This window comes from Narcine bancroftii, chromosome 1, assembly GCF_036971445.1.
Source record: "Narcine bancroftii isolate sNarBan1 chromosome 1, sNarBan1.hap1, whole genome shotgun sequence".
Classification (NCBI taxonomy): Eukaryota; Metazoa; Chordata; class Chondrichthyes; order Torpediniformes; family Narcinidae; genus Narcine; species Narcine bancroftii.
In genome coordinates, this window is record NC_091469.1 from 297,628,748 (window position 1) to 297,653,555 (window position 24,808).

General features: G+C 40.2%; 1 protein-coding gene across 1 annotated transcript in view; it reads right to left on the reverse strand.

The window, feature by feature from the left end:
- Nucleotides 1-2,861: 2,861 nt before the first annotated feature.
- Nucleotides 2,862-24,808, reverse strand: part of slc5a12 (solute carrier family 5 member 12) — a 29,094-nt gene continuing 7,147 nt past the window's right edge. The window contains exons 6-15 of the mRNA XM_069914679.1: nt 24,246-24,386; nt 20,691-20,820; nt 18,319-18,407; nt 18,092-18,204; nt 15,016-15,083; nt 10,930-11,016; nt 10,662-10,849; nt 10,470-10,573; nt 6,999-7,084; nt 2,862-5,637 (exon numbers count right to left, since the gene is read on the reverse strand). Of these exons, the coding sequence (XP_069770780.1) occupies nt 5,470-5,637; nt 6,999-7,084; nt 10,470-10,573; nt 10,662-10,849; nt 10,930-11,016; nt 15,016-15,083; nt 18,092-18,204; nt 18,319-18,407; nt 20,691-20,820; nt 24,246-24,386 (1,174 nt within the window). The 3' untranslated portion in view covers nt 2,862-5,469. The remainder of the gene's footprint in view (nt 5,638-6,998; nt 7,085-10,469; nt 10,574-10,661; nt 10,850-10,929; nt 11,017-15,015; nt 15,084-18,091; nt 18,205-18,318; nt 18,408-20,690; nt 20,821-24,245; nt 24,387-24,808) is intronic.

Sequence of the window (24,808 nt, forward strand, 5' to 3'; positions counted from 1 at the left end):
TTGCTGAGGGAATTGAACTAAGGGGGCAGAGTTTCTGGATAAAAAATTCTGCATGAGAAATTTCTCCTCACAAAGGTTTATGAACCTTTGGGTCCTTCCTTCTGGAAAGCTGCAGACACTGAGTCAGCAGAGTGGTCATCAAGGAAAACGCTGAAAGGAATGAGCTAACCACAAGTTAATGAATGCCTCAAATTCCACCACAGTTGAGTAGACAAGATTGGTACCTTTTAACTAACACGGAAAAAGGTCTCACTTCTCCAGTTTATGTCTGTTTCAATGTTAATGGCCAAGAGCATCAATTGTACAAAAAGGATCTTGAACAAGTACCATCAATGTATTTGATACTTGGCTTTTGCTGGAAACATCCATAAATGTGATAGCATGTAATTGGAGGCCCAGGGATTGAAGATTTGAAAGTGCACAGAACTATGCTTTGAAGATCATAAGAAGGAATCTCGATCACACTTTAAAAATTGGATTTGAGGTAAAATTCAGGTTCCTGGCCCATAAAAATGTCCAACTTTGCAGCAGAATTTCTAGGTCATGAATATTTTTACCATTTTAAAATAACATGAATGGAAAAGGAAGAGGCAATTTAATGCAAGTTCAGTCTCAATGTTTTTGCACACCTTATTCCTCGAGTAAAGGACCAGAGCCCCTGATCTGAAAAGATTAATTGGAAATTTGGATATGTGGAGACTTGAACAGAGAGACTCCATAATTTTGTTCAAAACCACCCAAAAAAATGTTCCAATGGGAAAAGTAACCCACTGGTTTAATTTTGTCTCCTTGCAAACTAAAACGAGTTCTCTCAACTTGCAAAGTCATGAGAAATTAATTAATCAATTGGAATTATTTTGATATAACGTGTCTAAATTTAAATAAACCAACATGGCTAGCAAATATATTTTGTCTAAATGTGCTTTGTTATTTGGAGAGAAGTGAATGAAGTGAAAACATGAAATTGTCTCTAAAGCAGAAAGAAAGACCCCATATATGTTGAGTTTACATCACTTTCTCAGGATATTCAAAAACACCTTGCAATCATTTCATTACTTTTGGAATCTTCTTTTTTTTCTTTGGCTTGGCTTCGCGGACGAAGATTTATGGAGGGGTATGTCCACGTCTGCTGCAGGCTCGTTTGTGGCTGACAAGTCCGATGCGGGACAGGCAGGCACGGTTGCAGCGGTTGCAAGGGAAAATTGGTTGGTTGGGGTTGGGTGTTGGGGTTTTCCTCCTTTGTCTTTTGTCAGTGAGGTGGGCTCTGCGGTCTTCTTCAAAGGAGGTTGCTGCCCGCCGAACTGTGAGGCGCCAAGATGCACGGTTGGAGGCGAGATCAGCCCACTGGCGGTGGTCAGTGTGGCAGGCACCAAGAGATTTCTTTAAGCAGTCCTTGTACCTCTTTGGTGCACCTCTGTCTCGGTGGCCAGTGGAGAGCTCGCCATAGAACACGATCTTGGGAAGGCGATGGTCCTCCATTCTGGAGATGTGACCCACCCAGCGCAGTTGGGTCTTCACCAGCATGGATTCGATGCTTGCGGACTCTGCCAGCTCAAGTACTTCGATGTTGGTGATGAAGTCATTCCAATGAATGTTGAGGATGGAGCGGAGGCAGCGCTGATGGAAGCGTACCAGGAGCCGTAGGTAATGCCGGTAGAGGACCCATGATTCGGAGCCAAACAGGAGCGTGGGTATGACAACGGCTCTGTACACGCTGATCTTTGTGTGTTTCTTCAGGTGGTTGTTTTTCCAGACTTTTGTATAGTCTTCCAAAGGCGCTATTTGCCTTGGCGAGTCTGTTGTCTATCTCTTTGTCGATCCTTGCATCAGATGAAATGGTGCAGCCGAGGTAGGTAAACTGGTTGACCGTTTTGAGTTCAGTGTGCCCGATGGAGATTTGGGGGTGCTGGTGGTCATGGTGGGGAGCTAGCTGATGGAGGACCTCAGTTTTCTTCAGGCTGACTTCCAGGCCAAACATTTTGGCAGTTTCCGCAAAACAGGACATCATGCGCTGGAGAGCTGGCTCTGAATGGACAACTAAAGAGGCATCGTCTGCAAAGAGTAAATGCTTAACAAAATGTGCCAACGAGTTTATATGCAGCAAGGAATTGCCGACTTTTTGATCTTTTTTGCTAATGTTGGTTGAAGCATAAATGATAACCAATCCGTGGGTAATCGGTAATAAAATGAAATGATTTGTATCCTCCCAAGAGGTCAACACATAACAAAGGCTGATCCTAGACAATGATATCTCCAACAATGGTGCTCCTCCTCAAGCATTCAAATCTGTGTGGTTGGCTTGAATAACATTTCAAGTTGAGTACTCATGAATATTGAGTATGCCCTGAGAACACTAGCATAACTGAAAGCTCTTCTCATCCTTCAGGGAACACATTGGCTTGCCATTATTTGGCTGAATAATTTAGGAATCATGTACCTATGTCAACCTGGAGGCTCTGATTTATGAGATTTTGATACCACTTGTGAGAGTCTAATTTTGATTTTTTAAATTTAAAATAATTTCATATTATTATCTAACTAGTTTCTATAATCTCAGGTTGATTGTTCTATCCAGATGATTCCAAATATAAAAGCGAGCTGGTAAATATTTCTGGAACCAGCATCTGAACTGGGCAATTGAAATCAATAACATATCTCGTCAATAAATTAAGATTTCTTTACTTCTTATATTACTTAGAAGAAAGATCTCTGAATTTTTTGGTATGTTGCTTTTTGTGATTTTATTTAATACCTGGTTTAGATCTTCCCAAAACTTTTCCACTTTCTCACATGCCCAAATTCCATGTACTGTTGTTCCCGTTTCCTTCTTACAACGAAAACATCTGTCTGATACAGTTGGAGCACAAAAAAGATTTATTATGATAGCCTTAGCTGTAGCAAAAAAATGTATTATGTCAAGCTGGAAATCAGAAGATAGCCTGATAATACAGCAATGGTACCTAGAAATGAATAAATGTATTCCATTGAAAAAAAAAAACCATATAATTTAAGAAATAACATCACAGTATTCGAACAAATTTGGGAACCGTACATGGAACACAACAGAGAAGTCCTACCGCGGATCTCCACCGACGAAAATGACAGAAGGAGAAGAAGACAAAATGAACTGACCCAGTGTGTAAAAGTAGAAGACACAAATTTCTTGTTTATTTTCATTGTGTGATAACACTGTTTAATGGGTTTAATGTATCATATAGGTTGAACGTTGAGTGGGTGAGGAGGGTGGGTGAAGGAGGGAGGGGGGGGGAAGGGGAGAAAATGACACTATATATTCAAGAGGGAAATGTTTGTGTGTATTTTGGTCAGTATGGTTCATAGTGTGAAAAATAAAAAAAAATTTTAAAAAATTAAAATTTTATTTTTCATTGTACTGAGGAGGCATGTGGCACATATTAATATTTTCTTTCTAAACCCTCAATATGGAACAAAATGGTTAAATGCTGAATTGAACTCCCTTTCGCGATCGTGCTGCTGTTACTGTTATCTTCAACTTCACTAACCAAATTTGAACAGACATTAGCATTGCTAACCCTGTTATTAATATGCTTATAACACCACTCTATGGTTAGGGCTGCACGGTTGACATAATGGTTAGTGCAATGCTATTAGTGCCAGTGATCGGGACCAGGGTACAAATCCTGTGCTGTCTGTAAGTAGTTTGTATGTTCTCCCCATGTCTACGTGCATTTCTTCCAGGGACTCCACTTTCCTCCCGCTGATCAAAATGTATGGGGTTGTAGGTCAATTGAGTGTAATTGGGTGGCACGGGCCCATGGGCCAAAAGGGCCCATTACCTTGCTGAATGTCTAAATGTAAAAAAATAAATTTAGGTTCATTGATCTATGATCTAGGTTCAATCCTGATCTCTGAATCTTTCTAACACCAGTACCTTTGTCGCATCCACAAGTTGCTTTTTTCAGGTATTGACAGAGTCTGCCTGGGTGTTTTGAGGTGTCGTGGGGCTACATGGGTGTAAGAATAGTACCCACTGGATGAGATGCTATCTTGCAACTCCAGTGACTTGGGTTCGGTCCCAACTTTCATTACTGTCTGTGTGGATTTCACAGGTTCCCCTTGTGACTGAGTGGGTTTCCCACAGGTGCTCTGGTTTCCTCCATCCAAAAGACATACTGATTAGGTGGCTTCTGGAAAGTGCCCTATTATAGGTGGTGATAGAATTTATGGTGAGGTGGGAAGAAGAAGCTGTATGAAAAATTAAAGGGGAGGGGCGTAATTTCATTATGGTATGAGACAGAATGGGCTATTTTCTTTGCTGGGTAGATGAGATTTGATGGCAGGTCTGGCTTGACAAGGTGATGGGACCTACACCCAGCTCATGTTTCTGTAGATTTGTTTATTTCTGTTCTTGTGTCTCTTGCATTATTATTTCATTTGAAAAGCATGAACATAATTTCCTCTTCATGTTGATGGAAAAATCAAAAGGAATACATTGGTGAGAAATGACTGCCAAAATTAGAAGGGTAATTCTCTCAGTAAAGATGAGTTGGAAACAAAAATTGAATTTCAGTCTGGCTAACAGAATTTCATAAATCAATATGAACCAGCTAACTGGCTTAGTCCTTAAATTTTATGAAATAAAAGCTCATTAGATTTTTTTATGAAAATGCAAAAGTAAATTAAGCTTTCAAATTCTTGTATTCTGAAGATGCTTTTTGTGAAGGGTTTAATATTCCAAAGCCACAATGGATGGAGCTAATTTCAACCTGTTCCTTCCAATTGTGGCCAAGTGTTGAATTGTTAGCCTTCATAAAGTTCTACTTGGGTAATAACATTTTGAATTTGGGGTTAGTGATGCGCAATTGCTCAGAAAAAGGAAGTGTAAGGCACTTCTTCCGTCTGAGAGCCTGCGGGTCACCCTTGGGCAAGGTGTAGTACCTGTTCAGCCTCCCAATCAGGGGTATGAAAAGCCATGGATTGCAGATAGTGGATAGTTTTTACAAGCATATTCTGTAAATTGGAATTGATGGTTGTAAAACTAAAAGCGTTGGGCAGATGAATCTGATAATCAATGGACAGGGTGATCCGACCAGAATGGACACTGCAACTGAAGGAGGCAACAGGAAATCACTTTAGTATTTTTTTTCCCTGGCATAATCATGAACTCAATATCGACTACGGACTCAGCTCAAAGAAGATGCTTTCACCAGAGGAGAAGAGGCAACAACTACATTTCGGAGGGTCAGAGATCATGACGAATGGAAAGACATGATTGTTTACGCCGCATGGCAAGGCATTTGAATGAATATTAAACAAATATTGATTACAAATTTTCAATGTCCAGGAACAGGACAATGGGACTAGGCAGAATAATAGTTTGGCATAGACTATTTGCTTGAAGGGCTTTTTTTTCTGTGCTGTAATGCTCTATGTTTTACTCTAATAATTGAAAGAATTTGTATTTGCCATTTCCATTGTAATAGTATGGAACTAAAAGTATGTTTCTTTCACACATAAAACATTGATATGAGTACATTGTTCAGGAATATAAATAGATGGAATTTTCCTTGATTCTTGAATGCACACGTCATTGAGCTCTTTTTCTGCTGATGCTCTAATTATCCGATCATTATCTGATGGTGTCTTTTCTTTGTTGTCCTGCGAACAGATTGGAAAAGTTACAAGAAATCTAATTTTTGTTCTTCCCTGAAGAAACACGGCTTCTCATATTGCACGATAATCATTTGTAAGTCTATACACTTGGCATATGATTGTCTCTGTTCAGGAATAACTTGGGATCATATTAGAAAGAAACCCAAATGATATCTTTAAAAAATAAACCAGATATTTTTCATTGTGAAACCCTAGATTATGGTCATGGGTAACTCATGCCTTCAGAATCTTTGATCTTGAAATCAAAGTAACCTTTCAGTAACATATTAAAGGTAATGAATAATAATTAATTACTGCTTGTGATTAATTTGAAGTTACTGGAATTTATATGATTGCAGGATGTCATAAATGGAGAAGTATATCAGACTTTCATATTTTGAATATTATGTTAGTATGTATGAGAGATAAGTAATCTAACACAATCCATTGACAATTCTCCCCACAACCTTAAAAATACTGCCTGTTGTTGTTTACATATGGGCCACAAAACAAAACTCTATTGTTGATAAAACCTGATTTTGCCATGAGCTTATTTGAAAATCATTCCAGGTTAGACATTTTTAAATGTGGTAGAGTCATTTGCCTCAAGAAATGATCCTCATTTTAGCAATGAAATAGAAAAATAATTTGGAGGCAGAGTTAAAGGAACTAATGCAATGAAATAACGTGTTTAGCAATATGAGAAATATTTACACCTTTTTAGTTTATTTGCCCTTTTAAAATGTGAAAAAATGAACTCACAAAAAATGGAAACAAAGCTGTTTCTGAACAGTATTTTTTCTACTGCTTAACCAGTCCACCCGCACATTACCATTTGAGTGGATGTGTCTAAACTGGATTGCTAACCCCTCCACCAACCCCCCCCCCCCCCACCCCATCAACAACCATTCATTCTCCCTCTCTTTTCTATCCCTCTGTCTTCTTTTCTCCAGCTCTCCAACCCGTTCCCTCTTCATTCATAGAGCCATCCTCTCTCCCTCTGTTTGCTGTGGTGCCATCCCTCCCTTACCCACTTATAACCTCTTGCCTGTGGGCCAGTGCTCCTCCCCCCCACAATTTTATTTAGGTGCCTTCCTGCTTTTGGCTCATACCTTGACAAAGGGCTGAAGCCCGAGATGTTGGTTGTGTTATTTTTGCTACATAAAGTACACGATTTGACCTGTTGAGTTTTCCCAGCATTGTGCTTTATTAGAAATACAATACCAGGACCGAAATCTAGAATTTAATTTCCTATAAGTGAAATACACATCTAAAATGTATTTTTTTTTTGTTTCATATCAGTTGCAGCACAATTTAAATGGTATTTTCCAATCTCTCCACTCTTTTTCTGTCCATGCCCACATTACCTTTCTGCCTTTATCTGTCCAAAAGCAAAACAGATCGGAGACTGGCCTGATGAGTGTTGGCCTCACAATAGTTGTGTGTTTGGGTCCTGGAAGAAAAAAAATACAGCAACTCAATAGAATATCCTATTTAGTTTTCATCGGTTTCAAATGCAATTTACTTGCAACTGATCTGCTATTGGATATCTATTTGTGGACCATTATTGCTGCAAGAGACTTGCTATCTAAAGGATCACTTTTCATTTATATCCGATTCTTATTTACGAGCTGATCTTCATTTTAAAAATTAAGATGAAAATTCATGCCACGTTTTTCTCCTAACAAGAACTACATCTAGCATTCATTAATTCTTGGCTTTTGCTTTTCCTTATTCTTAATTTTATTGTTTACCAGTGGCTCATTAACCTGTTAAAGGATTGGCAGATTGTAATATCAAATCAGCACCAGAAATGTCAGCCACCATAAATTTTACTGCTGAGAATATTTTACACTGTTGTACAAAAAAAGCCCAATGCAATTCATGAAATTGGCACAGGAGTCCAAGCACTTAGGGTGAATACAAGATTTGTAGCATTGCATCTGGGATATTTCTGACAGAAATTTAATTGAACTTATTTGTGAGAGTTGTGCTAAATTGCAAGGACAATAACTTGGCTTCAGAAGAGATTCATCATTTATACATTCATTTTGAAACTTCTACACATATTCTAGATCCTATAACTGTTCAGCAGTCACAATCAGGCCTGCAGTGAGGCCCAAATAAGTTAACCTTTGTCACTTTAATCGATGACAGGTTTTAAGAATCAAAAAAATGGTTATCATACATTTTAAGTCTGATCTTGAGTTGCCATTTAGCTAAACTTGAAGATTTATTGGATATTTTATTTATTGATGATTAGCAGAGAAAGAGGCCAGCTTTCAGTCCACAGATCAGAATGGCCCCTGCAACTGAAGGCAGGGGTATGAAGTTGATCCTCTGTCTCATCTAAGTAATTGAGCTATGCAGGCAGGCCTCACAGGTTTCCTCAGTGGGCACATCCACCTGGAGGGTGTTTCCAACTGTTAGCTAATTCCATAGAGAGGTGGAACTCCATAGTTGAGCTTGAGGGTTCCGATGAATGTTGACAGTTGCCCTTGATATGATTATTGTTGGCAGGAAAATGCTGAAATATCCCTCAACCTTGGAGCAGGCAGGAACACAATCTTAACTTTAAAGATATACATATTTTTAAAATGTACAGTAGAAGTCCTAAAACTGCTTGGATGCTGGATCAGTCTGGATTTTCCAGATTTAAAATTCAAGAAGAAATAAGAGATGAACAGGTGAATTTTGATAGTTTATCCATTAGTAAATACAGCATGCTTCCTTTATACAAATGAGCAGTTATTAAAGAAAAAAAATCAACACTTAACAAAAATGTAAACACAAATGTTTTAACTACAAAAAGCAGTGTGAGGCTTGAAATTATGTTTAAAAATGAATATCATAAAATAACAATATAGCACTCAAATTAATTTCTTTGTGAGATTGCCTCTTTGAAGCATGATTGCTTGTTGCTGCTTTGCATCTGTGGCGCTTATGCATGCACACACACAAAAGGCTGCTAAAGTTTAAAAAGTTCCTGTAATTTAAAAATTCCGCTGAATTGAAAAACTCTCAGGTGGTCCAGATTTCTGGCATCCAGGTTTTTGGATTTCTACTATCCTGTTCTTCGGACATGCAGCTAATGAAGAAGCAAAAGGGGATGTGTGTCTTTAAAAATAAAATGGCGGGGCATCAGGTTGCAGCAGCTACTTCAGCTGACTTATCTTGATTAGACTACGTTAGGCTTCTGATTTGAATTAAGTCAAAAGAGCAACCGCACTTGGGTATGATCAAAACATGAACATGAAGCTTTGAAAAAGATCATCCCTTCCACAAAATGGTGTCATTCTACCCCTGTTCAATTACTTGATGCTGTGTTAGTGCCCATGTGTTAGAAAGGACCTACAATGGATTTCTGTTGGGTGCAACATCAGTGCAACTTTTAGACCAGATTAAATCATGCACATTTTTTTTCTGATCAAAACAGCATATTGTTTGTTTAATGATTGGAAACTAGTGCTATTTCTGTGTGCAGAATTAATTAATAAAGAGTGATTTTTCAGGGCTTGGCAGGATGGTGAGAGATTAGGTTGTTACGTAGCCTGTTGAATTAATATATCCAAAGATGTAATCAGTGAGAATGGAGGTTGGGGGTGGGGGGGGGGGGGGGGGGGGAGGGGGATGCAACCAAGATTCCACTAATTGATTATGACCCTCATTAAAGTTGCAGAGATGTTCATTAATAGTGTGTGGTTAACTCCTGTGTCTAAATGATCAAATTTAAACTCCTTTGCAGGAGCCAGATGAGAACTGGATCTTGTTTACATCCCCCCCCCCCCCCCCCCGCCCAGGTCATCATCCTTGCGGTGGTGCTTTTATGTTTGCTCAGACTATTAAAATTAATGTTCATGATCAGGCAACATGATCAGCATTAAATGTCGTCAGTGGTGCAAATCGGGGTCAAAATGGCATCACTTTGTGAGCACGTGGCAGGCTGCACCAAAGGAAAACACAGGCACAATACTGTTTGGGGCAACACAGCTTTATTCCACTCACATAAATATCTAGTTGGCTGCTAGCTGTGCTTACAGTGTGATCCCAGGGAGAAAGAGAGCACGCGGTCGGGACCTCGGCTTCATACTCTGGGCCCACCTGATGGTCAGATGTCATTAGGCTGGGTGCCTGTCTCTAGGCCACCTGTTGGCCGAGTGATGTACCGCAGTGTATCATCACAGCGCAGAGCGATCTTTTGACCTATGTTTTGAACACCCTGAAGAGTGCTTTCCCTGGTGGCTACTCTTAACATCAGTGCTACTAAGCAGCTTACCACAGGGTGTGGTCAGGCGCTGCATCCTCCTTCCCCTCTTTTAGATTGTCAGCAGTAGCCACAACCAAAATACAGTAATTTTTTGAAATAATGTTCAAGAAATTACTGGAATGCTGTGGCTTTTTCCAAAGCTGAGGGCCATGTCAGTCTTCCAATTGTGTTTTTCTCCCACCTGCCCTGGGACATACTGAGGGCCAACACCTACTCTCTGTTATTTTATTCCAGCAGAGAGAGACCGGATTTTCCCGTCTATTTGCACCACTGAGTGATTAATGGAACAGATTCAGAATTTCCCATTTGTAAATCTGTCAAAGAGCAAATCCAATTCCCTCTACTTTGGGGATATTAGTTTGTGGTATAAATCAGGTGTGGCATTTTTCTTACAGGCAATATTTGTTGTGCTTCCAAGCTTGGGCAGTAAATGGTTGATTCACATCCCCTGAAAGTCTTCATGCAAGAATTCAAAGCATCTATTTTAAAAGTACATTGATCAACGAAGAACTGCAAAGAAGTAAGGTACGCTATTCAGAGATAATCAGTCTTGAAAATCTTTGCTGCAAACCTGAAATGCGGCTTATGAGGAGCCCAGTAATCAATGAGCCCAAGCATCCTAAGGGACTGTAATAGAGGTATGACAGGGAATACCAGTTCTCTGCCAGGATGGATCTGCCAACGTAAAAATGCAGTATCATTAATGTCATATGAAATTTCACTTAATTACAGTAAATGTCAATTTTTACCAAAAAAAATGTACCTTTCTCTCTCTTGAGATGTGAAGTTCAGCAATTGTGTGGATAACAAGTCCGATATGTTCAGTGGCAAGCATCCATTCGTACTTAAATGCAGGGGCAGTGTTTTTGATGCTGATGCAGGATAAATAAATCCTCCAATTGCAGGCCAGAAAGATAGAGTTACCCCAAATGCTAAGCCTCCAATGGCACCCTGTTAACATGAACCATATGGTTGATGTTGTGGAGGTAGAAACTGTTGAGCATCATGTGGCAACAAGTTTATATACTTACAATCCAGTTTGCAGAAGGAAATAAAATTCCCAAGGAAAATAATCCGAGCATGGGCCCACCACACATGCCGTGAATACTGAGTGCAGCCTGCAAACCGGAAAACAAGGCAGTTCCATTATTAAAGTGGACCTGAGGTTGCTCCAAAGCAAACACGAATACAGCTGCAATAACAAATTTTACTCACTTTGCAAAGTGAGCTTCATCATAGCAGGGTGCAGAACCAGTTACCTTACCACAAAGGAGACTGCCCCATGACTTCAAAGCCCAAAAATTTATAGTTTCTTATCTCTAGTTTCTGGGAAGGGACTGTTTATAAGTAGATATTCTTCAAAATTCTCTGGGGATTCATCATGTTGGCCTCACACCAAATAAGGAGCTTCTTATCAGAAAGGAATGTCTTTCAAGGCCACAGCCCATCCTCTTTACATTCTATTTACATATTCCATTTCAAACATACATTTTCGTTATATTCTAAAATCTACTTCCTCATTATCAGTTTTTTAAAAATAGTTATTCTTGTGTGATGTGGTCTTTGTCAGAAAAGCCAGAATTTCCAGCTATTTTTTTCCATGAGAAGGTGGAGGAATAATATTTTGAACTTCTGAAAAAAGCAATTTCTCAGCACTGTTAAGGGTTAGCGGAGGGAGGGAGAGGTTTCTAAGTTGGGATGATGTGAGATATGGAGTCGTATGGAAAAGAAAGAAGCCCTTTGAGCCATCTTCGAATGGACTATGAAATGCCCACCCAGACTGACCCAGTGGCTTGAGTCAAATCCACATAGCTACAACAATACACTTTGTTACTACTTTGAAATGCTGAAGGCATTGGTGTTGCCTTTTGTCTTCCTGCTTGCAGAGACTGAGAGTTTGAAAAGTGTGTTGCATAGGTTCGATGAGTAACTGCATTGTATTCCATTAGTTAGCAAACACTGCTGCCAGACCGCACCGATGATGTATAGAGTACCAATCAAGAGGGAGATATTGTTCTAAATTATGTAGACCAGCCATTCTCAACATTCTAGGTCTCTGCTCAAAGTTTATGATCCCCTTCCCAATGTAACAGTCAAGTTTTGGTTTCTTCCATATTTTTCTCCTACTGGCTATGTAAAAAAAAAATTAGGTTACGTGAGGTGAAAAGAAAGCAACATCTTTACTTAAATGTAAAGCCTTTCCATTTTCTAATAGACTATATTAGGAATTTGAAGGACAACTGTCCACTATTCATGGTCTTTACCAGCCATTCTCAATGGGAACTGTGAATGTTGTCAGACCAGCAATCTTCCAGGCTAATGGAGAGTTCTTCAAACTCCAAATTTATGCCTATTAGAAAATGGAATGGCTTTGCATTGGTAGCAACTGAATCACCCATCTTCTGATCTCCCCTTGATACTTACCAAATGCAAAACAATAACAGCTACCAAAGATGTAAAAGAAAAGCAAGAGATCAAAATAATGGGTCAGCTAAAGTCTGCAAACAGACTTGATTGGACGTTGTTCTCAAAGGCCAGTCAGAACTGGACATTGAAAGATCTGTTCACCATTTGGCTTGCTGCTGGGGTCTATACTCTACGTGCAAATGGCTATTGATTTTACTCGGACCAGAAGTGCAGTAAGGGAAGAATTTCTCAGTTATTCATGCACATGTAGATGATTTCTCAGTGAGTTGCTCATGCTCCACAGGAATTTTTTAGCTGATATAAGAGTTCATGTTAATTAAGTCATGGAAAGAAGCATTAAAGACATTTTAAGGAGTCTGAATGAAGAGACTCAATGTGTGTACTTGGGATACCTGCAAAGATGCTGATTGATTCTGACAGTTAATAAATAGAGTGGAGAAGCAGGCTGTCTCTTATCTAACTCTCTTTGAAAGGCTTACTTGACACTTTTCATGATTTTCGAGATAGCTACTGGGGATGATGCAGGATTAACAATGTAACTCCCACTGTCTCAGTGAGTCATGGTAGAGCCCTAGAGTCATGCAGCATGGAAACAGGTTTGTTGAGACGAAACTGACTATTTACCCTGATTTTTGCACTGATCTGATTTTCTTCTCTCCACGTCCCTCACAACCCCTGGCAAGTTCTGCCACTCTGGCTCTGATACTTCTATATCTCTACTCTGACGGGAGCAGCTGAAAGATGTTGGTTGCAGGTTGGAATGTGCCCTCAATGGTTTTGCATGATCTCTTCAGACAATGATCCTGGTAGATTACATCGATGGATGGGGGGTGGGGGGGAATTCATGATCCTCTCTGCCACTTATTATCATGTGGATTTTCCGCTGATCAATTTCTCTGCAGGAACCATTTCACACTGATGCCGGCGAGGGCCCTCTTGATAGAGCTCCTATAAAAGATTGACATAATGCGGGCAGTAGCCTTGCCCACTTCGGTCTTCTCAGGATGCAGGAGGTGCAGTTGATGTTGCGCCTTCCTGACGAGAGGAATTTTGAGTGTCTACAATAGGTCGTTAGTTAAGTGAACTCCAAGGAACTTGCTGCTCTCCACTCTACTATAGAGTTTTGATGTGTAGTGGATGCTGGTCTTCCTGAAGTCCACAATCATCTCCTTTGTCATGTCCACGTTGAGACTCAGGTTGTTACTCTCACACCATTTCACAAGATTTCCACTTCTTTTCTGTAGTGCACATCATCATTGTTGCTGAGGAGGCCGACTACTGTTGTGTCATCAAAATGTCGGAGCTGTATCTGACGTTGCAGCCATAGGTCAGTAGCGTAAACAGGAGTGGGGGTCAGCATGATGGTGCTCAATGCTCTGCTACCGACTTGGACAGACTGGTCTTTCCGTTAAGAAGCCCAGGATCCAATTACAGAGGGTGGTATTGAGTCCCGGCGAGGACAGCTTCTCCACCAGCCTCTTGGGAATGGTCGAGCTGAAATCGATGAACAGCAGCCTGGCATATGAGGTGTCATTCTCCAGGTGGACCAGAACAGAGTGAAGTGAAAAGGCTACAACATTGTTTGTGGAACGGTTTCTTTATTACTTTGGCTTCTTAATTGATTGTACTTGGTGTTGGTTTACAGTTTGAATAAACAATAAACTATTGCTTGGAAAAGAAAAGTTAGTGAAGTTTGGCTTGAAATGAGTTGAAGGTTGGTGTGCCGGAATAAATGAGCCAGTGTGCTTGAAGGCAGCGCCCGTGTGTGTCTCAAGACTGAGGTCCTTGATTTGGGGTGTCATTGTGCAGATTGTTTATTGAATGGCAGCACAGTTTCAACCCTGGCAGAAGAGGAAGTGCCAGAATAAAGATGGGGAATGAGAAACATTAAAGGAATGGGGATGAAAGGGGAGTTCAAAGTTAATGTTCCACAGGAAACTGGGTTCTCCCCAGTACTCAGCTAGAAGATGCATTATCCAAATGGATCTGGGCCAGAGAATATGTATGGTTTTGATGTCAGTGATTTTTGCGGGTTCATGGTTCAATTTCAGTGTGAGGATCCTTGAAATTCTCAAACATGGAATAGACTACACCCCAGTGTATACTTTCTCCTTGTAGCATACTGTTGATCTGTAGAAGCAAACAATGTTATGTCAGTGAACAACATTGCATCTCACAAAGAGAGCCAGTGATTTGACATCTGGACTGGAAAATGCTGCAGTCCCTGAGCTGGTAGTGTTACAGAACCAGCCAGAATTTCGGGATGAGTTCTCTCAGCTGTGTCCTTCTATAAGAATAGTAGCTTAACTAATGAGAGCATAGCAAATGAAGGTTTAGAGGCAAATTGGATTACTGACCACTAACTGAACACCTGTGCCCCAGCACATTGTAGACTTTACCATCCACAGTGTGTGAAGAACACAATTCCAATGCATCCAATAAAACTGATAGCATTGCATTGGAAAAGAGTATATTGAGTTGGAGACCAACCTGAAATAGCCTAGAAAAGCAGAAAATAGATTTTTAGTTTAAAAGTTGAGAAGGTTTTAAAACAATTAATAAGCCTTGGAAATTTATAGCACAGAAGGACATAATGAGCCCAGTGTTTTCTTACTGGCCAATAATTGGCTTTCAAAGTTAATGCCACATCCTAATTTTTAGTCCAATGTCTTATAGAATCACACACTTACCTGAATAATCCCTCCCATCAAAGATGCTGCAACTGCCATAGATGTACAGGCTATACCAAATACTATGCCTGTAAGACAGTGTTAACAACAAAGTTTAGAATCTATTCTAAGTCACACCTATTAGTACTTTACATTAAGCATTAATGGCCCATGTCCAAAATATAGAACACAGAACATTACTGCACAGTTTAGGGTCCTTGGCCCAGGAAGTTGTGCTGATCTATATAAACTGACCCCCACAACAAGCTAATTGTTCCCTGCCTCACACCCACATCGCCAAATTTTTCTTAAGTCCACATGCCTAGCAATGAGATTTTGAATGTTGCTATTGTAGCAGCCACCAATGCATTTGTGGAAGATTGGTGTTGATCCTCGATCCAGGTTCTAGGATGAGATTCTAATCAGCAGTTTACTCTCCTGTGGAATGAAGAACTCAGACTATCACTATCTGATATTAACCAATGTCAGACTGAGCCGACAAGCATTATCCTATCAGCATTAAGCTATGCAATGTCCATCTACATGATACACTACATTGTGGACCAATTACACAGATGTGTCCCTCTCTGATAAGGTTTTTTTTACAGTTTTGGTTCCCCTAATTGCTGTAAATCACATGATTCCAGAGAGAAACGAGATTGTTGGAAATTTATCATCAGGTTATTGTTACATTCCAGAACCTCTCGCTGTCCTTGGTCAGGGCTAATGGAATTTCAGTTTGCCTGTCATTGGCAGGCAACACACATATCCTAGCCCCCCCCGCCCTCACTGTCCTTAGTTATCTACAATTGTCCCAGCATAAGCATTAACCAAGTTGTATTTGTGTATTAATATTTAATTAATGTGATAATGTATTTGATGTATTAATCAACATTCATCTAAACTATAAAGACCCTTACTTCTACATTCCAGGTATCCACTACTCTCTGAGTAGAACATCTACCTCTGACATCTCCCCTCTACTTTCCTCCATTCACCTTAAATAGATGTCCTCTGGGTATTTGCTATTGTTGCCCCAGGAAAAAAAGATGTTGGCTGTTCATCCTATCTAAGCCCCTCAAAATAGTGTATGCATCTATTGAGTCACCTCTCAGCCTTTGTCGCTCCAAAGAGAAACCTTGCTTCCTATATTATGTGTAAGATTCAAACTTCTAGCATTTTATCCTTTTTTTGCTTTAGTGGAAACCTCCCAAGAACTGAGAGAAAAAAAAAATTGCTGTTTCAGTCAGTGCGTGAAATTAGTGTGATTGTGTCAGCTGCAAGCTTCACATCTTGTCAGACTGAAATAGAACAAGTCAAGTAATACACAGCTAGCAATCATTTCACACATCTTTGTCGAAATGTACAAGACCAAACGAGATCAGAGAACCATAGAAAATAGAAGTAGACCATTCAGCCATCCGAGCCTGAACCACCATTGAACGTGACCATGGCTAATCGTGCAACTTCAGAATCCTGTTACTGCTTTCTCTTCACCCCTGTCGCCGTAAAGGCCACATCTCCCCCCTCTTTGGAATATAACTAACAAACTGACCTCAATAATATTCTGTGGTCAGGAGTATGAGATGTTTACAGCTCAGCTCAATCCAAAATTGCTTACTCCTTATTCTTGGACTCTCACCTCTTGTTCTGGGCATCATATGCCATCTATTAGAAAGAGCAAAAGTAACCCCCACCAAAAAAAAAACCACTGAAAATACTCGGGAGTTCAGGCAGCATCTGCAACAGAGAAACAAAGTTAGCATTTCAGATTGAAAGCCCTTATCAGGGCTAGGAAGGAGATGCTTTTCTTTGCTCTCTTTCTCAATTCTGATGATGAACACAAAATGTTAACGCTTTTGTTTCTCTCTCTGCATATGTTGCCAGACCTAAATGTTCACAGCATGTTCAGCAGCTCCAATATTAATCTGATGTCATGCAATTTTTTCTCAGTATCTTAAACTCAGCAGGAGGGGAAGAGTAGAAAACCTCTGCAAGAAAACACAGTAGGTCATCTGATTTCAATGCCATTTGTGCAGTGCCCCAAAACACCAAGAGTAAGACCTCAGACTTTGTAAGATTCTGAACTTAACTTTTATGAAGGTAGCCATGCCCTTGTTCTCCTTGCTATTTTTATGATCTGGACTGAAGTTTTCAATCTAGGATTGGAGTCAATGCCCGCTGCAGTTTTGACACTCATTCTGATTGCATTAACTTGATTGCACGTCATACCTAAAGTACGAAGCTCCTCACAAGGGTAATTACCGGGAAAAAAAAAATAGAGACTCAGCATGGTAACAGCCCATTCTGGCCCACAAGTCTGTGCTACACAAATACACCAATTAACCTCCAAACCCCGTACATTTTTGACATTGAGATTTATGGGATTTTAGAAAAGATGACCAAATGTTTGGGCAAAAAAGTCGGTTTTAATCTACTTGATGAAGGAAAAAGGGTGGTAGTGATTCCAAGCCTAGATCATTTACTGAGCAATGTTCAACCATCAGTGGTTAAGAGGCCAGTATTGGAGCAACATGGATATCAGAAGACTGCCTGACTTGAGAATCTGGATATATTCTGGGTTGAGAATTTAGAAATTGAGCCGGCATTGGATTGAGAGTCAGTGATGGACAGCAGGGATAAGGGCTGAATGTGTTTTCACATGAGTTCTGCTACAGCTGATAAATTTTGACTGGTCTCATGGTTCTGCAGGGTGAATGAATGAAGAAAATTAAGTGGGAAGTATTGAGATGCCACTTCTGCGAGATGTACTTCCTCTTTCAATCCTTTTTATCCTTCCAGGGATAGACCAAGCTGCGAGATCATTTTTTTGAACCTGAGAGGTGACCCCTGGAGATAATTTTTCAGCTTGTGCCGTACTAAGCTGTGTAAATTCATGTATAATGGATCAAAGCTCGACATGGACAGTAATGTTGTATAAACCAGAAATTCAAGGAAGGCTTTCCCCTTAATAAAATATGCTAAGAAAGTTCAATCACCTCACAACACAGAGGCAATTAGTTCAGAATGTCCGTAAGAGATTATGCTATTTTGAGATTTACATTCAGAGTGAACTATAAATCCTGAAAGTACTTACACAAGCTTTTGCTGATCCAAGTGCTCATCTTGTCTGACACATTTGGAAAACATTGCTTTACAAAGTCTTCATATGTTACAGTTGCAAGGGCATTAATACTGGCTGCTACAGTGCTGGTGAACAAAAAGGAAACCAAGGTCACAACAAAGTGCTTTCAACCCATCACTGAGCTTTGACGATTCTATTCCAGTGAGTGATTCTTTCTGCAGAAACTCCTGTATACATACCTCAGTGTACCACTAAATGCACAGGCCACAAAGAGTCCAGGGAGACCTGGAAGGTGCCCCAGTATTTCCATGACAAAATATGGCATTAACTTCAAAAGAGAAAATAAACATTAAAAGAGTGACAAAGCTTTTCATCAAAACAATGATTGAATTTTTTTAAAAATCCAGATGCGAAAAATCAAAAGCAAAACATGCCCGAATTGTTAATTTAATTCTTCATTCCTCTCTCACACTGCCCTATATATCTGTGGCCTCTTGCATTGTTCAAAATAATGTAAACCTGAGAAGAGCATCTCATCTTCTGTCTGAGCATGTGGTAACTTTCAAGTCAAGTTTACTGATTGTACAAGTACAACCTGACGAAACAGTGTTCACCGGTCCTTGGTGCAAAACACGCAGACACACAACCAGACATAACTTACATACAGAAAAAGCAATACATATGCAGGACAAGTACTTTATCTATACAAATAAATATTGTTTCATAAAAATGAGAGTTTCAAATGGTGAGTACGAGCAGTTCATTTGGTCATTCAGCATTCTCACTGATCATGGGAAGAAGTTGTTTGTCACCCTGGTGGTACTGGCTCTGATACTTTTTCCCCCAATGGGAGTAGCTGAAAGATGGTGTGTGCAGGGTGTAATGATTTTTCCTGCCCTCTTCAGATAATGATCCCATTCGATCATGTTATTGGGAGGTGGGGGGGGGGGAGATGGGGGAGTCTCCAGTTATCCTCTCTCCCACTCTTATGGTCTTCTGGATTGACCTCTGATCCATTGTTCTGCAGCAACCATGACCACACTGTGATATACCCAGCCAGGATGCAGTCGATAGAGCTCCTATAGTAGGTTGCCTTGCCTGCTTTATTCTTCTCAGGAAGTACAGTCGCTGTTGTGTTGGACTTCAGGAGTCGATATCAAATTGAATGATTTTAGGTCACTCACTTCTGTATTAAAAGTGAGTGAAGCATCAAAGTGTGCAGATGCTGTGATTGTAGTCAAAACGCACAGAAATGCTGGAGGAACTCAGCAGGTCTTGCAGCATCCATAGGAAGTGAAGATCTATTACTGACATTTCGGGCCTAAGCCCTTCTTGAAGTGCTGAGTTCCTCCTGCATTTCTGTTTTTTTTAATATTAAAAGTGACCATTGTGAAATGATTCATCTGTAATATGAACACAAAACCCCAGATTTATATGTAATATTAATTCAATTTTAGTTGATGCATTCGATAAAGTATGTTGGGAGAAGCATGAGGAACATTTGGTCAATTTTCTATTTTTCTTACCATGAACCTACCACAGTAAGTGTTGATTTATAATTTATGTCAAGAACAAATGAGTGTATAAAGAAATATCATATAAACGCAATCTGTTCCAGTGGTTTTCAAACATTTTCTTTCCACTCACATACCACTTTAAATAATCCCTATGCCATAGGTGCTCTGTGATTAGTAAAGGATTACTTAAGGTCGGTATATGAGTGAGGAAAAAGGTTTAGAACTACTGCTCTGGAATATTTTGCTTGAGAAAAATTGAGATTGGCCCATTTCCTTTGGAGTTATGAAGCTGAGCACATAACGAGTCAATTGGGTACGATTAAAACAGTGGTTTTCAAAGTTTTTCTTCCCACCCGCATTCCACCTTAAGCAATCCCTTACTCATTACAGAGCATCTGTGGCATAGGGAATACTTAAAGTGGTTTGCGAGTGGAAAGAAAAAGTTTGAAAACCACTGTCCTATACTATGGCCAATGGAAACTCTTTCCCTGCAGCGTAACATATTCACTGCTGCACTGGTCAATGCATATTTCCCGTACCTAGCCATGCCGTTTCAATGTGTTAAGTGGCATCTTAGTTTATTTACCCACATGCAGGAAATCCGGCACTTTTTGTGTATTCCAACTGCAAGGGTGCTAACTTGGCACTATTACTCAAAAATCTAATGTCACTTCGCGAAGGAAGGAACTGGATCCTGCTTCAGAGTTAACCCAGATCAAGACCCATTACATTCTCTCACTTACTTAACCCCCATTGCCTTAATGGACTGCTGGAAGTGAAGTCAGGAATTTTGATATTACATTATACTTATCAAAACACCAGTGGAGAATTGATGGTTTGTGCTTCATTAATTTGATATTAATTAAGGTTAAGTGAAGTTAAACATGCTTCAGTAAAATTAAAATAAGTAACACTATATAATAAGCACTTTGAGTTGTTTCAGTCTATCTTGAGCTACAATAGTTTCAAGTAACCTTCGCAAATGCATCAGCGAAATTGGTGCCACTTGATAATTTTATATTGTTTATGTTATACACCACCAATTGAGTGTGTTTAGTTGATGCTCATTCTATTATCAGATTGATAATACTTACTTGGTCTGATGTTGAAATGAATCCTGCAGTCCACGGGTCACAGTTAATATAAAAGGCGTACATAACCAGCCCTGAGAACACTGCACAGACAATGATGACCCAAAGTCCAAGCAAGTTCAGATAGAGTGCTCTAGAGCAGAAATTGAGGAGGTTTTCATTGGAATCAACATTTCAATTAATTTCAGCTTCTTTTAAATAATGCAGCATGAACAATTCCATTTGTATTCCATTTGTTGCATTGAGTTTTAAGTGAAACCATACCTTCATTTTGAAAGCCCTGGAGGTGAGCTGAAAATACTGAGTAAAAGGGCACCAAGATTGGAATGCAAGACTGGAAATTCTCATTCTTGTATTACCTTGAGAGACATAGACGGCACCTGCCAACTCTCTGATCAATCTCATTCCCACAATTCAATTTTATATTAGAGATACAGCACAGTAACATACACTTCTGGCCCATGACCCCTGCCTTCCAAATATACCAATTAACCTACCAACCCCATATGTTTTTGAAGGGTGGGAGCACCTGAAGGAAACACTCGCAGACATGTGGAGAACGTACAAACTCCTTATGGCCAGCACTGGATTCAAACCCAGATCGCTGGTGCTGTAACAGTGTTGTGCTAACAGCGCCACATTATTTCTATATCCTATATCCTTACAAACAAGCCCATTAGTTCTTACTCATTGTTGTGCTCTCACCCTCTACTTATGCAAAAGTTACCTGCACCAGCTTCCTACAAAAGTCATCACTTAACAGTGAGAACATCTTCCAGAGCACAAGTAAGCCAGACCATCTGGAGGAAACCCATGCACTCATACGCAGAATATGCAGTTCTGGAAGTTAGCATTAAATTACCCACAGAGCCACTCTGAAGCCTGTTGTATTTTCATCCTTGACATCAGTATCTCCCAGTGGGCAAAGCTATGACAAAAATGAAGTTGTGTACAATTACATGCCAACATACTGCCTTATGAGATGAATGGATACATGTTTGTCATTCCAACAGCAAACACTTTTAGATTTGCTTAGAACTGGGCTGATAATCATTTGAGGTGGGGCTGTCAATTGGAGATGCTATGCTTCCTCATGAATAAAGAAGATGTACTCAGCAACCTTAAGTGATCTGGGGCAGATTATATGCTTTTAAATTGCAATAGTCATTTCTGACAAGATCCCAGTGTGAGGCTTGACCTGCTTTGAATAATAATCGATTCATCAATATTTTTATGCATTCACTCTTGTATGGCACTTCGCCGTACAAATTATGAATGAAAACCATTCTAATTTTCAAAACACAATTTTCAGCCAATAACAATGACATAAACTGAAGGGTTTGAATATTTGCAATATTTTAGGCAATATGTTTCAATTAATTAGTTCAAGTTCAGTCCAGAGTAAAACAATGGACATTTTCTGAGTTTGGTCGCTTTGTTCCTTGTGAAGTGAATTTGAACTCAAAATGTTCAAAAGTTCAGATTTATTGTCAGAGTACATACATACATCGCATAAAACCCTGAGATTCCTTTTCCTACAGTTCTGACAGAATTTATACTTGTTAGTGGTGCAATAAACTGTACTCAAGAAAAGATACATAGACAAAAGAGAAAAATAGAACAATACAGCACAGTACAAGCTCCTTGGTCTTCAATGTTGTGCATATCCATATATTTCTTCCTTTAAAAAAAAACTAGCACCAAACCCTCCCTACCCAACAGCCCTCTATTTTTCATTCATTCATGTGTCTGTCTAAGAGTCTCTTAAATGCCCCCAATGTGTTAGCCTCCACCACCATCCTCGGCGAGGGATTCCAGGCACCCACAATTAAAAAAAGCCTACCCCTGATGTCTCCCCTAAACTTCCCTCCCTTAACATTGTACATATGTCCTCTGGTGTTTGCTGATCCTGCCCAGGGAAACAGGTGCTGCTGTCCACCTTATCTATGCCTCTCATAATCTTAGAGACCTCTATCAAGTCTCCTCTCAACCTTCTACACTACAGGTGAGGAAATCCAGGATCCAGTTGCACAGTGGGGTCTTGGAATTTGCTGTTCAGTTTTGATGGGATGATGGTGTTGAATGCCAAACTGTTGTCAATAAAGAATATCTTGATGTATGTCTCTTTACTGTCCCGATGTCCTAAGGCTTTGTGTAGAGTCATGAGATGATATCATCCATTGCTGCATTGGCCAAATTTGGAGTGAATCCATGTCACCGTTCAGACAGGAGCTGATATGTTTCCACACCAGCCTCTCAAAACACTTCATCACTGTTGATGTGAGTGCCACTGGTTGTCAGTCATTCAGTCATGTTACCACATTCCTCTTGGGCACAGGTATGATTGAGGCCTATTTGAAACAGGTGGGTACCACACTCTGCTAGAGTGAGACATAGAAGATATCAGTTGGCAAGTTGGTCAGCACAGGTTTTCAGAACTCAGCCAGGTATTCCATCACGACTGAATGCTTTCCTCAGATTAACTTTCTTGAAGGCAGCCTTGCACGTCATCTTTAGATACTTCAGTCGAGGATAATTAAGGGACAAGGGGGTACACAGGGGTGTTTGTTCTGGCATTCAAATCAGGTGTAGAAGGCATTGAGGTCATCTGGGAAGGAAGCTTTTTGCTGTCTCCAATTGCACCGGATTTGATCTTGTAGCAGGTTATGTTATTTGGGCCTGACACAGCTGTTGGGTAATCCTTCATTCTTTCCATTTTCGTTCGCAATCTCTACTTCACCCAGCAGATAGCTTTTTTCTAAGTCATAGCTGCTCCTTGTGTAGTGTTCAGGATCTCTGGACTCAAATGCCTTGACTCATGGGAATCCCTGGCTCATGACAACTCAAGATAGAAGATGACCATTTGAGATAAAAGGGAGATTTGGGAACCCACTTGTCAGAAATGCAAGAAGAAGCAAACCATTCACCAAACAACTTGTTCTGCCAAATGCCTCTTCCCTTTGTGTGGTTGTATCTGCAGATTTGTCTGACTTCCTCACTAACCTCAGAACCCCAGGAAATGGAGTAAATGTAAATCATCCTGGATCCCAAGGGAATGTCTCAGAAGACTTTACAACATAGTACGTTTGAACCCAGTTGATCCTGATCAAAGAATTTCTAGTCTGTAGTTCAAATATTTTTCACAAAACTGAAGCATGAAGAAAAAGACATTTTGAATGCTGAAAGGCCTGATGTAGATGCAGCAAGGTTGTCTTCCATGGTAGGGGAGTTTAGGACAAGAGAAACACCTTCAGGATTAAAGGGCATCAATATGAAACAGATGTGGAAAAATTTCGTCAGCTAGAGGGTCGTGAGTCTGTGGAACCTGTTGCCACAGGTGGCTGTGGAATCCAGGTCACTGGGTGTATTTGAAGCAGGTATGTGATTAGTCGGGGCATCTAGGGTTATGGGTGGAAGGCCAGTGAGTGGGGCTGATTGGGAGGATGGATCAGCTCATGATAAAATGGCAAATCAGACCAAGAGCTGTCTTCTGCTTCTATTATTGTGTGATCTGTGGAATCATGAACATGATCTGGAAGCCAAACACTTTGCACTTACATTTTAGCATGTCTTTCTGATTTACATGAAATGCATCTTTGGATTGTGGACTGATTCACTCCATAGATTCCCAGCCAAGTGAATGTGCCTCCTACTGTCAGTGTCCAAAAGGTATGACGCCTCAGAGGATCCACTGCAAAACTAATTGAAAATCAAGGTTATTATTAATTCAATTTATTTCAAGAAACAATTGATTGCTACACCTGTAACTTATCTGGGCTCTGGGTACAGTTTTGTCCTTCAGCATGAACATATAATTACAACCCCACTCCAAGGCTTATCTACTACAGTATGTAGAAACAAGAGCCAGAATGAGTGTATAGTAGCTGAGGTGGTTCTTCCTGTAGACACTGCAAGCGCTTCTTTTGAAATCTTCTGCCGGGATCCGGGGATAACTGAGCTCAGTCTCTTTAAATCCAGAGCAAGGTATCAGCACCATTGATGTAGACCTCCCAAAGCTGCCTCCTCGGACACTGATGGCTTCCTAATGCTCTGGGGGTTCAGAACCAGGGGCCGAGAAAGTGTGACTTTGATGCCTCAAGCATGGGTCTACTGTTGGACAG